General features: G+C 46.8%; 2 protein-coding genes across 11 annotated transcripts in view; one reads left to right on the forward strand and one right to left on the reverse strand.

Moving 5' to 3' along the window:
• The window catches only part of GNE (glucosamine (UDP-N-acetyl)-2-epimerase/N-acetylmannosamine kinase), a 57,983-nt gene that overhangs the window by 41,049 nt on the left and 2,738 nt on the right, over window positions 1-14,196 (reverse strand). Inside the window, exons 1-2 of one of the 2 annotated variants that reach the window (XM_051856369.2) lie at window positions 2,047-2,165; window positions 675-872 (exon numbers count right to left, since the gene is read on the reverse strand). The exons of the other annotated variant lie outside the window; for it this stretch is intronic. Of the exons in view, the coding sequence (XP_051712329.1) occupies window positions 675-704 (30 nt within the window). The 5' untranslated portion in view covers window positions 705-872; window positions 2,047-2,165. Of the gene's footprint in view, window positions 1-674; window positions 873-2,046; window positions 2,166-14,196 lie in introns of those variants that run through there. 2 annotated transcript variants of the gene reach the window in all.
• LOC103348031 (ESX-1 secretion-associated protein EspI) overlaps window positions 1,123-14,196 on the forward strand; it is a 96,043-nt gene continuing 82,969 nt past the window's right edge. For 4 of the 9 annotated variants that reach the window (XM_070054409.1, XM_070054413.1, XM_070054414.1 and 1 more), the window contains exons 1-2: window positions 1,123-2,514; window positions 3,808-12,997. In XM_070054409.1, coding sequence (XP_069910510.1) covers window positions 1,937-2,514; window positions 3,808-3,928 — 699 coding nt within the window. In that variant the 5' untranslated portion in view covers window positions 1,123-1,936 and the 3' untranslated portion in view covers window positions 3,929-12,997. The remainder of the gene's footprint in view (window positions 2,515-3,807; window positions 12,998-14,196) is intronic. The other 5 variants (XM_070054431.1, XM_070054429.1, XM_070054430.1 and 2 more) reach the window with 2 other exon arrangements.

Below are 14,196 nucleotides of genomic sequence, written 5' to 3' on the forward strand. Positions count from 1 at the left end.
CAGCAACATGTACATGTATTTGAAATACTTCATTATTAAAAACAAGAAATCTAGGGGCCAGCACTGTGGCATGGCAGGTAAAGCTGCTGCCTGCAGTGCTGGCATCCCATGTGGGTGCCAGTTCAAGTTCTGGCTGCTCCTCTTCCGATCCAGCTCTCTGCTATGGCCTGGGAAAGCAGTAGAAGATGGCCCAAGTCCTTGGGCCCTTGCAGGTAACCTGGAGGAGGCTCCAGGCTCTTGGCTTTGGTTTGGCCCAGCTCCAGTCATTGTGGCCATTTGGGGAGTGGGCCAGCAGATGGAAGACCTCTCTCTATCTCTCTCTCCTTGCCTCTTCCTTTCAAATAAATAAATCTTTTTAAAAACGAATTTTAAAAAAACAAGAAATCTTTTCAGTGAACATGGTCAATGAAGTGTATTGTTCATAATGCCCTAAAGCCTAAAGCTCAAAAAGTGAAGAGGAGGGTTTGGAAATTGGCATTCATTTCGCTCTCCAATTCTATGACTGTAACTGGAGCTACCAAAATACACAGCTACGCAGCTACACAGGAGACAGACTGCACAAAAGCATGCCTTTACCTTGAACTCACAGGCAGCCTCAAGAAACGCAAGCCTTGGAGAGCATTTTCTGTATTCTCTCAAGACTGCCCATTACAAACAGACAAAAAGTGACTAACCCTTTCCAGAAAAATGAGTGTCTCGTTCATCTGTGGAAAAAGTTCTTCGTGGGAAGATTTTTGTTGTTGTTGTTGTTCATCAACTTAAAATAGCGCACACTGGTCGGAGCAGTCACAGGACAGAGGAAGCAGCAGTGATGGCAAACCTTGGCTGAGCCTCCAGCAGCATTAGATAATTCATCTCATCCTCACAGCTCTCTTATGAGCCCCGTTTTACAGAGTACCGAGATACAGAGAAAATAATTTACACATCCAAAAAAAATCACAGTTAAATAGTTGCTAATCAAGGGGAGCAAAAATCGAGGCTGGCATTGTAACACAGCAGGTTAAGTGCCTGTGACACTGACATCCCATATGAGCACTGGCTGGAGTCCCCACTGCTCCACTTTCAATCCAGCTCCCTGATGACGTGCCCAGGGAAAGCAGCAGCAGAGGGCCCAAGTCTTGGGCTCCTGCGCCCACGTGGGAGACTTGGATGGAGTTCCTGGCTCCAGGCTTCCGTTTGGCCCATCTCGGGCCGTAGGGGCCATTTGGGGAGTGAACCAGCAGATGGAAGATCTCTCTATCTCTCCCTCTCCCTGTAACTCTGCCTTTCAAATAAATAAATATTAAAGAAAGAGGGAGAGAGAGAGAAGCAAGTCAAACCATGATTTGAATGACTCCAGCCCCAGGCACTGCCCCATGCCCACTGGTTGCCTTGTGGCTGTTCATGTCCTAACCATCCATGAACGCAAAGCTTCCTTGAAGAGAACACCAATTATCACCCGTCAGCGCGGAGGGGATGAGGCGCACAGCAGTAAGAAGCGAAGGGCCACATCCTGGAGGGGTGACCTGGAACTCCGAACCCTGTTTCCAGGCTGTAATTCCGTGTCACTTGTCCTCCCAGAGCTGCTCAAGAGGGGTTAGCCAGTTACCTATGCTGCTAAACTGTGTGTGCCCCACCTCGCCTATCAGAGAGGAGCAAGTACTTGTGGCCCAACAATTTTCTGTGTGCTCAGAGTCCGGGCACACATAAAAACCTAAGTAAGTGCTTCTCAAACTTCCAAGAAGGCCCTGGCTCAGTGCAGACGCAGAGCTGGGCGGGGACCTTCAAGATCATCTTTCAGCTCAACCTCCCACAGCCCTGGCCAGCTGGTCTGCGGGAGTCTCTCCACCCTGTCTCGCCACTCCAGTTACCCGGGCCCACCCCCAGCCCGTCCGCGGCGGGGCCCCGAGCCGGGCCAAAGCGGGGGCTCCATCGGGCAGCACGAGGCCACCTCGGGATGCAGGCCTGCGGGCAGGGGGCGGTGGAAAGCTGCCGGCGGCCGGCCGGGGAGGCCCTGGGGTCCTGCGGGATGCTCTCCCCAGTCCCCCGCGGACGCGCGGCTCTCACCAGAGGCTGGTTCCCTCCCGCGCCGCCGCCGCCACCAACGCCGCCGCCCCAGCTTAACTACGAGAGCCGAACCCAGGGGCAGAAAGCGCGCCGGCCGCAGGCCCGCCCCTCAGGCTTCCGCAATCCAGACGCTAGAATCGATGACTCGTGGCTCGACCCGGGTGCCCGCTTCTCCCACGCCCCTCCACACCCACCCCGAACGCCGAATCGGCGACAGCGCCCTGACGTCACCCGGCAGGGCTCCCGTGATTGGCTGTCGCTCACGCTCCCAGCGCCCTCACCAACGGTTTTTAGGAGACCGGATACCCGGTGGGCGAAGCACCTTCCGTTGTCGTGGCGGCGCTGGTCCCGCGGTGGGGTGGCCGACCCGCCCCTGTGCCCGCCCCGGCGCGTTCCCTCCGCCGGCGCCGCCGCCGCACCGAAACGCGAGTCCTTCCACGCGGTAGTTGCTTTGGCCTTGCACCCAAGGTGGGACTCCTTAGCCTTCCGTTCCCTCGGTCACCTCATAGGCGAAGACCAAAGCGCACCCGGGTGTAGCCTGCCCCTCCCACAGCTGTCCCTGCGGTGGAGCCTGGCCGCTCCCCGCCCTGTCTGCCCGGAGGCCGCGGTGGCGCGGGTGCCCAGAGACAGCGGCGGGGAAGGGCTCGCACAGTTCCTGGTGGACACTGGTCCTTTGGAGTTCCCGAGTCGCCACCACTAGGAAACGTTGAATGAGTTGATAACACGAAATGTTAGAACTCTCTTCTAGAAACAGTAGGAAATTACACAGGTGACACTGTTTAAACGTTAACAGCTCATTGCTACTTGTTGCTGGAAGCAGTTTTGCAGTTTCTAACAGTAAAACTCTAGTTTGCAGAATACTTAAAACCTGGGAGTTCTCCTGCAGATAGACTAGGGTCAGGGAAAGGTCACATAAGCCTAAAAGGACCGACAGGGGTTTTGTGCAAGGAAGTGCTGCCATCAGATTTCTTTTTTGTTTGTTTTAAAGATTTATTTACTTGAAAGGCAGAGTTACAGAGAGAGGGAGAGACAGGTTGATCTTCTGTCAGCTGGTTCACTCCCCAAATGGCCACAAGGGCCAAAGCAAGCCAGGAGCAGGAGCTTCCTCCTGGTCTCCAGTGGATGCAGGAGCCCAGGCACTTGGGCCATCCTCCACTGCTTTCCCAGGCCATGCGCAAGGAGCTGGATCAGAAGTGGAGCAGCAGGGACTCGAACTGATGCCCATATAGGTTTCTGGCGTCACAGTGCTGGCCGCCAGATTTCTTTTTAAAATATAGCTTTGCTGCATGGAAAATGGAATGGATGGGAGTCAAGAATGACAGCAGTGAAAGTCAAGTGAGTGAATATGAGATTTATTTCAGAAGTAAAGTGGATGGAATGCTGGATTCCATATAAGGGGATGACAGGGAAACGGAGTCGGGTTTCTGTCATTAGTAATTGGATGGTCCTTTGTGCCATCTACTGAGATGAGAAAGACTGGAGGAGTGACCGGGTTAGGGAAAGAAAATAAAATTTGAAGGTGGGTCATGTTATGCTTGAGATGCCTTGAGAGCTGATGAAACAAATAGGTAATAAGGTGAATCTGGATATGAACTGTGTAAATAGTGTATTAGTTTCCTTTTGCTGCTGTAACCTGTTACCACAAACTTAGTCTTAAAACAACACAGCTTTATTATTTCACGGTTCTGAAAGTTAGGAGTCTGAAATTAAAATCAAGGTGTCAGCTGTACACGAGAGAAGCCATTTTCTGGTCTTTTCCAGCTGCCACAGGCTGTCCCTTGGCTGTGTCATCTCTGACCTCTGCTACCCTCGTCACGCTTCCTTCTCTGACTCTTCTGCCTCCACCCTTGTTTCACTGGAACCACCTGGTAGTCCAGGGTAATCTCGTCTCAATATCCTTAATTACACCTGCAAAGTCCATGTTGCCATGTAAGAAACAGTCCCCACTTCTGGGGCTGAGGACATGGATATTTTGGGGGAGTCATTATTCTGCCTGTCACAGGTGGTACTGAAAGTCTTGGAAGTCATTCAAGATGGGCGTATTACTTGTAAAGTTACATAACATGCCACCAAATATTCAGTGGAGCGTTAGGTTTTTTCTCTTAAAACTTGAGAAAACTTAAAAACAGTGTTCAATGTTCATTTAAAAAATTTAGATGCTGATTACATGGGTGTGTTTAGGTTGTGAAAATTTGATTTGTACTTAATATATATGCACTTTATTTATTTATTTGAAAGAGTTACACAGAGAGAGAAGGAGAGACAAAGAAAGAAATCTTCCATCCACTGGTTCACTCCCCAGTTGGTCGCAATGGCTGATGCTGTGCTGATCCGGAGCCAGGAGCTTCTTCCGGGTCTCCTACACGGCTGCAGGGGCCCAACGCTTGGGTCATCTTTATTGCTTTCCCAGGCCATTAGCAGAGAGCTGGATTGGAAGTGGAGCAGCTGGGACTTGAACGGTGCCCATAAGGGATGCCGGCACTGCAGAAGGCAGCTTTACCCTCCATGCCTCAGCACTGGCCCCTATATATGCACTTAAAAAAATTTTTTTTGGAGGATAGGCAGATGAGAGAGAGCAAGGATGAACCCACCCAGTGCTTCACTCCCCAAATGCCCACTATGGCTTCCAGAGCTGGACAAGCTGAAGCCAGGAGCCAGGAACTCAGGCCAAGTCTTCCACACAGGTGGCAGGAATGCAATTAAGACAATTAATGCTGTGTCCCACAGGCTGCATTAGCAGGAAGATGAAGACCCAGAGCTGGAAATCAAACTCAGGTGTTCTGGGGTGGGTGTGTGTGTGTGTGTGTGTGTGTGTGTGTGTGTGTGCGCGCGCGGGCATCTTAACTGCTGTGCTAATACAAGCTTCTATCACCACCTTTTATTGCCATTAAATAGAACCTACTTGCTTAGCTGCTACCCTGTATTTCCTCTTTATACAAACTAGAACTTTTACACATATGGCAGAAGCCTGTCTCAAGTTGATCACAAGCATCACTTTCACTTGATCTTAGCCAAAAGGCCAAGAAGCGATACAAGCATCACTTTCTTGATGAATTGTTCCACTAGTTAAGAAGCCACATCTTGGGGCCGGTGCTGTGTTTAGCAAGCTAATCCTCTGTCTGCAGTGCCAGCATCCCATATGGGTGCTGGATAGAGTCCTGGCTGCTCCACTTCTGATCCAGCTCCCTGCTAATGCACCGGAAAAGCAGCAGAAGATGGCCAAGTCCTTCTGCTCCTGTATCCACGTTGGAGACCTGAAAGAAACTCTTGGTTTCAGTCTGGCCCAGCTCTGGCCGTTGCAGCCATTTAAGGAATGAACCAGCAGATGGAAGATCTCTTGGTTGGTCTCTCTCTCTCTCTCTCTCTCATTCTTTCAAATAAATCTTTAAAAAGTTATATCTCTATTGCTCACATCAAAGTTGTGAGATTTTTAAAAAATGTTTTCTTTAAAAATCAAGATATATGATGTCAATAGCATTCTCCTGATCTAGTAGTTTAATAAAGCTTTCAAAAAAGAAAATGACAGGGACTGGTGCTGTGACACCAGGTAAAGCTGCCACCTGCAATGCTGGCAGGGTGCTCATGCTTAAGTCGCGGATCCTTGACTTCCAGTCCAGCTTCCTGCTGCTGTGCATGGGAAAGCAGCATCCATGGGGGAGGCCTGAATGGAGTTTCAGGCTCCTGGCTTGGGCCTGGCCCAACCCTGACCATTATGGCCATTTGGGGAGTGAACCAGAGGATGGCAGATCTCTCTCTCTCTCTCTCTCTCTCTCTCTCTCTCTGTCTTGCTTTGTCATTCTTTTTCTGTAACTCTGCCTTTCAAATAAGTAAATCTTTTGGGGAAGAAAAAAAAAAGGTGGGGGGTTGGCTTCATGGTATAGTGAGTAAAGCTGCTGCCTGTGGTGCCAGCATCCCATATGGGCACCAGATTGTATTCTTCCAATCCAACTCCCTGCTAATGACCTGGAAAAAGTATCATTTAGGCCCCTGTCACCCACATAGGAGACCCAGATGAAGTTCCTGGCTCCTGACATCAGCCTGGCCCAGCCCAGTCATTGCAGCCATCAGGGGAGTGATCCAGCAGATGGAAGATCAATTCATTCATTCTTATTCTCTCTCTCTCTCTCTCTCTCTCTCTCTCTCTCTTTCTCTCTTTTTTTCTCTCCTCCTTCCCTCCTCCTCCTCTCTCACTCTGCCTTTCAAAATAGATTTATTTATTTATTTGAAAGAGTTACACAGAGAGAGGAGAGGCAGAGAGAGAGAGAGAGGTCTTCCATGTGAAGTTTCACTCCCCAATTGGCTGCAGTGGCCTAAGCTGTGCCGATCCAAAGCCAGGAGTCAGGAGCATCTTCCAGATCTCCCACGCGGGTACATGGGCCGAAGGACTTGGGCCATCTTCTACTGCTTTCCCAGGCCATAGCAGAGAGCTGGATCGGAAGAGGAGCAGTGGGTCTTGAACCAGTACCCATATGGGATCCTGGCGCTTCAGGCCAAGGCATAATCTGCTGCGCCACAGCACCAGCCCTGTAAATAAATCTTTAAAAAGAAATCAAAATGATAGCACTTTGGCATACCTTAAAAATTTTTTTGAGAGGCAAGAGAAAGCACCCTCATGGGCTGATTCACACCACAAATGCCCACAGTGATTGGGACTGGTGCAGTCCAAAGCCAGGAGCCAGTAACACAATCCAGATCTCCCATGTGGGTGGTAGGAACCTAACTGTCTGAGCCATTACACTGCCTCCCACGTTCCCCATTAGCAGGAACCTGGAGTGAGGAGCCAGAGCTGAGGATTGAACCTGGGTACTCCAGTGTGGGACATTTTAACTGCTAGGCTAAATGCCTGCGCCTTACATGGTGGTTAAGATGCTGGTTAGAGGTTTGATGTTTGGCACAGTGATTAAGTTAGTGCTGCTTCGGATGCCTGCATACCATATTGGAGCATTTGATTTGAGTCCTGGCTACTCCATTTCTTATTGGATTCCTGCTGATGCACACCCTGGGAGGCAGCAGATGATGGCTCAAGTACTTGGGTTCCTGCCACCTACCTGGGAGACCCAGATGGAGTTTCAGGCTCCTGGCTCCAGCCTAGCCCAGCATTGGCTGTTGTGGGCATCTGAGAAGGGATCCAGTACATGGAAGATCAGTCTTTCTGTCCTTGCCTCCTCCTCTTCCCCTGGAGGATAAAATGAAAATAAGAAAATAAAGGGGCTGGCGCTGTGGCGCAGTGGGTTAATGCCCTGGCCTGAAGCACCGGCATCCCACATGGGCGCCGGTTCGAGACCCAGATGCTCTGCTTCCTGTCCAGCTCTCTGCTATGGCCTAGGAAAGCAGCAGAAGATGGCCCAAGTCCTTGGACCCCTGCACCCATGTGGGAGATCAGGAAGAAGCTCCTGGCTTCGGATCAGCACAGCTCTGGCTGTTGTGGCCAATTGGGGAGTGAACCATCGGATAGAAGACCTCTCTCTCTCTCTCTCTTGCTTCTCCTCTCTCTGTGTAATTCTGACTTTCAAATAAATAAATAAATTTTTTTAAAAGTCAATAAAAACAAGAAAATAAATAAATACTTTAAAAAAAAAAGCTGCTGGTTAGGGCACCATTGTCCCACATCAGAGTTTCTGGGTTTGATGCTGCCTCTGGCTCCTGACTCCAGCTTCCTGCTAATGGGTACCCTGGGAGATGGCCATGATGGCACAAGTGTTTGGACTCTTGCCTCTCGTGTGGGAAACTTAGGTTGAGTGAACCAGCTCCTGGCTTCTGTGCCCCGGCTGTTACGGGCATTTGAAGAGTGAATGAGTAGATGGGAATGTGTTCTCTGTCTCTCTTCCCTCCTCACCTCTCTGTCTCAGATTTTTTAAAAAAATTATTGAAGTATCAATATCTAAGTAGGTTTTTTAATTTTCAAGAAGTGAAAACCACTACCAAGATAAAGGGAGAAAACATTACCAGTGCCCATGGACTGTCTACTCAAGAGCTGCCCATCCATGAACAGACCTGGCACCAATGCTGTGGTTAGCTAATGAACAGTGGTAGCTGGCTAAGCATGTTGAGGTAGCTCTCTGAAGCATTTGGACTGGGAAACACAGAAAAGATTGGCCAATCTAAAGTAAGAGGAAAATGGGGTACATTATAGGCATAGATATACTGTGAGAGATAGTACAGGTGGGCAATAGGGAGAGAATCCAGTGCCTAAACTTGCCTTGGATCCTGAACCTACCTACCTACCTACCTACCTACCTACCTTTTTTCCTTCCTTCCTTCCTTCCTTCCTTCCTTCCTTCCTTCCTTCCTTCCTTCCTTCTATTTATTTATTTATTTATTTATTTATTTATTTATAACTTGAAAGGCAGAGTTAGAGAAGTCAGCCTCCTGGTTCACTCCCCAAATGGCCACAATGGCCAGGGCTGGCCTGGCTGAAGCCAGGAGCTTCTTCTGAGTCTCCCATGGGTGCAGAGGCCCAAGGACTTGGACTGTTTTTTGCTGCTTTCCCAGGCGTATTAGTAGGGAGCTGGATCGTAAGTGAACCAGCCAGGACTTGAACCAGTGCCTGCATGAGATGCCAGCATCACAGGCAGTGGGCTTACCCACTACACCATAACGCCAGCACCCCTGAACAACTTCTTGATTTCAGTCTTATATGTATCCTTACAATAAATCCTCTTTTTCTGAAGGTACTAACAACAAAATTGTAAACCAGAGAGAATACCCAACGTTATTTTCTTGATCCCCAATTCTAACTGATTGGTAATGGCTGCCTGTAGAACTGTGTCAGAAATGATTCTGAGGTCAAGCCAGGATTTAGTGGAGAAGAGTACTGTGGGGTCTTTCATGTTGTACTTCAGAGGAATGGAAAGGAGGCAGGGATGGTACCATGGGTTTGCTGTCTCTGCCCTAAGTCAGTGTTGTGAAGAACTCAGCCAAGAGATGGAAAAAAGTGAGCAATCACTATATTAAAATGGCTGTTTCACTTCTGTTTAATAAATATCTTTCTTTTAGCTGTTCACTCACTCTCTATCCCAAGCCATAGCACTTTTAATTGCCAATATCTTTAGAGTATACATAAGTAAAGTATACAGTATACATATATCATTGCATAAGCCAAATTGTTTATAGCCTCCCCAGAAGAAAGGATTGTTCTTATTGCACTGAGTAGCCGTATGAGGCTGTTCTACAAAGAAAAAGCCTATACAGATTAATATTACACTGACTGAAAATAATTTAAGAACATACTAAACTTTATGAGTCAACTTCAGGTTTCTAAGAGCATGAGAAAGAAGGATCTGCTTCTAAATGCACTGATTAGGGTTTTCATTAACTAGAAGGAACTCCTTTTTGAGGTTCATATTCCAGACCCACTTAATCATTATTCATAGCCCCAGTTTACAATGAATGTATCTTGATAATCAGCATCTATGTATCTGTGGTGGTGAGCCATCTCTAAGCTAGCTTTCCCAATTATAGAGTACAAGTGACCATATAACTTGGTGCTTGTCCTTGTGAAATATTGCCCTTTATTGGGATTTTAAAATGTTTTTCTTCATAGGCTATGAAAGTACCTCATTTTCAACGAACAAATGATTTCTTATCTAGCTGCTAAGGAAATGAGGTAAGACAGAGAGCACTCAGTCATCTTTGACTAACAGAAGTTCAGGAAGTTTAATTGGCACAGCTATTCCAGAAGGACTGGAAAAGTGTTAAAAACTGGTTGGCTTTTAACTTTGATTCTGTTATAAAAAGTTAGATCAATACAACTATGTTCTCAAATGCCAGCTCATTAAAAATTATGTGGGAGGTATGTTCTTTTGGACTTAAAAGGATCTAGCTGAGATCAAAAGTATCCAAAAACCTTAACAGAAAATTCATGATTTCCCAGCATAGGATAAGGAAATAGCCAAAGGACTGGTGCACAACTGTTGGGACTGAAGAATAGCTCATATTTGGTAGTCAGCATATAGTTAAGGCTGGGGTGCCACATGGGCGTTCCTTGGAGTACTCAAGTAAGTTTCCTAGAACCTAAATGAATGATTCAGATACATCTAAATATACACAAATAACACCTGGAAGCCTAAGCAGAAACCAAAGACCTCTAGCTCTCAAGTCTTTCTTCCCCGTACTCTGGAATGAATCTAATTTTACATTTTTTTTAAAGGATTTATTTTCTAATTTTTATTTGACAGGTAGAGTCAGAGACAGAGAGAAAGGTCTTCCTTTCCATTGGTTCACTCCCCTAATGGCTGCCACCGCCGGCGCTGCGCCAATCCGAAGCCAGGAGCCAGGTGCTTCCTCCTGGTCTCCCATGCGGGTGCAGGGCCCAAGCACTTGGGCCATCCTCTACTGCCTTTCTGGGCCACAGCAGAGAGCTGGACTGGAAGAACAACCGGGACTAGAACCCAGGGTGCTGGCACCACAGGCGGAGGATAAGCCAAGTGAGCCACGGTGCCGGCCATCTACCTTTCAAATCATTGCTGTTTTTCTTCCCTACCTGTCTTCTTGCCTCTAAATAAGAGCACTGTGTTTTGATTATGCTTCTGCCCTTGATCTTCCACGTAACTCAGCACTGCAGGATTTCATTGACTCTGAAACGTTGACTTCTGGTGAAAATAACTCTTTGGAGACACACTGCAGTCTCACTTTTCTTCCCTAGTCTACGTTACGTCTGTGGTGCCTGCCTGATAGCTGCCTCTAGCAGTTTTTCCCTCTTGACTTCTTTATTTCTTTTACTCGTGCTAACGTTGCACATTCATTCAAACTCAAAGTCACAGAGTTGTATTTTAATCTTCACTCTCTGACCTCTGACATCCAGTTTTTCAAATTCTGCAGAATGTTTCATGCATCTGCTTTTCCTTTCCCAGTCCTGCTGTCTTAATTCAGGTCTTTATCTTTTTGTGTGTGTGGGTGTGGGTTTTTATCTTACTTCCTTAATTCTGAGATGTCTACCTTTGCTCTTCCTGCCTGTTCATCATATAGCTGCTTGATTAATCTCCTTAAAAGACATTTCATTAAATTATTTCTTAAGAAAAACTTCAGTGGCTTCCTTCCCATACCCTCCTGGATGAAGTATGCCTAGGGGATCAAGTTGGCACTGAAGGTCTTCTGTAATTTAAGGTCTCCTGCTCTCTTGCTGATCTTACCAACGTTATTCCTCTACCCAGAGCCTTCTGCCTTGAATAGTTCCTTTTCTGCTTTTGTTTGTGTCTTTTCTCACAGGCTGTTCCTTGTCTGCTACTTACACCCTACTCGAAGTTTCAAGTCCTATCTCTTCTGAACCCTAATCTGAATACCCTATCCGAAACAATCCTTTGTTCCTCTGCATTGCCATAGCACTTGTCATCACTACCCATTTCATACTTACCATTGATTACCTGTGTCTTTGGGTGTATATATTTGTGCTTTTAAAATTATGCAGTTGATGTATTACAGGGAACTGGAGAAAACCAGTCAGATTAGTCATCTCACTATACTTGTATATGACCTGCTTCTTTTGTCAGGTCGTAAATTCTTTGCAGTTAAACCTTTTAGGTATGCTTATCTCTCTGATAGCTCGTTGAATCATTTCTAATGTAAGAAACATAATAAACTTCAAATCAAAGGAGGATCATATCATCTGCCAAGGATTCACTGCTATCCCTATTCTCCCTGTAGCTAGTCCACATTGTATTCAACTTCCCCCATCAACCATGCTCTACTGTCTAGGCTTGTGATCTTAGTGGTACCACTCTGTTGCTCAGTCTTTATAATGAATCAAGTATAAAAGAGCATGATGAGCCGAAGAACAAGGAGAACTTTACAAGTGGTATAAGATAGCTGTATGGAGGGGCTGGCGCTGTGGTTCACTTGGTTAATCCTCTGCCTGCGGTGCCAGCATCCCATATGGGCACCGGGTTCTAGTCCCAGTTGCTCCTCTTCCAGCTCTCTGCTGTGGCCCGGGAGGGCAGTGGAGGATGGCCCAAGAGCTTGGGCCCCTGCACCCACATGGGAGACCAGGAAGAAACACCTGGCTCCTGGCTTCGGATTGGCACAGCGCCAACTGTGGTGGCCATTTGAGGAGTGAACCAACGGAAGGAAGACCTTTCTCTCTGTCTCTCTCACTGTCTATACCTCTACCTGTCCAAAAGAAGAGAGATAGCTGTATGGAGACATAAAATAACTGGAGGTGTAGCTAAGATAGGGAGTAGGGCCAGGTCAGCAAGGGCCCTGCATGATGTCAAGCTTAGGTGGTCACACTTTCTTCTCACTATAATTGTGAGAGTATTTTGTCAGGGAACTATCATGATCAGATTTGTTTATTTAGAATTATGGAAGATGGATTGGTACTATGAGGAAGGACATTGGAATGAGATGAATTAGAAATAATATTTCAGGATCTGAATTAAAGCAGTAGTTAGGGGGAATTAGGGAAGGGAGAATGGAATCAAAAGAATGCGGAAAAGAATGGACAGAACTTTGTGGCAGAGATGTGATCTCTGATGATGCAGTGGGAGGGAATGAGTCAAGCAGATGGGACTAGATGCTATCTGGAGTGGAAGAGAAGCAGATCTGGGGGTAAACCAGAGTTGAGAAGATAATGAGATCTGACTTTGGATATGTTGAATTTACAGCTGCAGGATATTTTAATGAGATTGAGGATCTGGAGAAAAATTCGGACTGGAGACAGATTTGTGAGAGGCATAATTCATTCTCTAGCTTTGTATCTGTTTTGAAAACACCATTCACTCATAGCCAGTAGCATCTAACTACATTCTTGCCCTACTTGTTTCACTGGATGTTTCTGCTCCTCACTCCCAGTTTGTTATACTTTTACTCTTGGCCAGTTCAGAACTCAGTATAGTAGGGTCTGCCTCCTCCATAACCGTGGATTCCACATCCATGGATTAAACCAACTGTGAATCAAAAATGTTTGAAAGGAATTGTGTTTGTATCAACTTTTTGTCATCATTTCCTAAGCAATATGGTATGACAACTATTTACATAGCATTTATGTTGTATTGGGTATTATAAGTAATCTAGAGCTGGTTTAAAGTATAATGATTGTATGCAAATATCACACCCATGTTATGTAAGTGACTTAAGCAGTCACAGATTTTGGTTTCCGTGGGGGCAAGGAGGAGGGGGTTCTAGAACCAACAGATCAAGGATGCCAGGCTACAGCTGTATTTCACATACAGCAGTTATCTAACCTTTGACATTATTCAGTTTAATAGGGTATAAAGTTTTGTGGAAACTCAGGGACTTCAGTATGTTGTACTTTATGTTAGCATTCAGTGAGACTTTCTGGGTCATGTTTGCCCTTTTCCAGCTTGCTTTTTTTTTTTTAAATTTTTTGACAGGCAGAGTGGACAGTGAGAGAGAGACAGACAGACAGTAAGGTCTTCCTTTTGCCGTTGGTTCACCCTCCAATGGCCACCGCGGCCGACGCATCACGCTGATCCGAAGCCTGGAGCCAGGTGCTTCTCCTGGTCTCCCATGCAGGTGCAGGGCCCAAGGACTTGGGCCATCCTCCACTGCACTCCTGGGCCACAGCAGAGAGCTGGCCTAGAAGAGGGGCAACCAGGACAGAATCCGGTGCCCCGACTGGGACTAGAACCTGGGGTGCCGGCGCCGCAGGTGGAGGATTAGCCTAGTGAGCTGAGGCGCCAGCTCACTTTTACAAATGTCCCAGCACCTAGGCTTTTAGCCCCTAGCTTGTTTTAACAGTTCTTTCCAGTGTTGGGAAAGTCCCTTTCTTAAAACTCTCTACTTCTCAGGCCTCCAAGACACCTAATTTTCTACCTACCTTCAACCTCTCTGGCTGTTAAACTCCCTCAGACTCCTACTTAAGAAGTTAATATTTCCTAGGAGCCTGTGGTTAGCCTTCTTAATCTCATTTTAGTGTACACCCAGCATGATATCATCGTCTTGTATGGTTTAACATTATTCCTAAATCTGAATCTCCAGCCCAGCCTTCTCAGTCCAAATTCAGTATCCAATCAATTATACAACATCTTTGGATCAGTCCCACAAGCACTTCAGATCATCTTGTATGAAATTAAGTTGTGTCCTTCCCCATAAACCGGGACTTTCTCCTCTATTCTAATTCTTGGAGAATGGTGTTCTCCACCCACTAGTCTGGGAGGCATCTTTCACTCCTCCCTCTCCTTTCTCTCTCATATT

The sequence above is a fragment of the Oryctolagus cuniculus genome, chromosome 1, assembly GCF_964237555.1.
Source record: "Oryctolagus cuniculus chromosome 1, mOryCun1.1, whole genome shotgun sequence".
NCBI lineage: Eukaryota > Metazoa > Chordata > Mammalia > Lagomorpha > Leporidae > Oryctolagus > Oryctolagus cuniculus.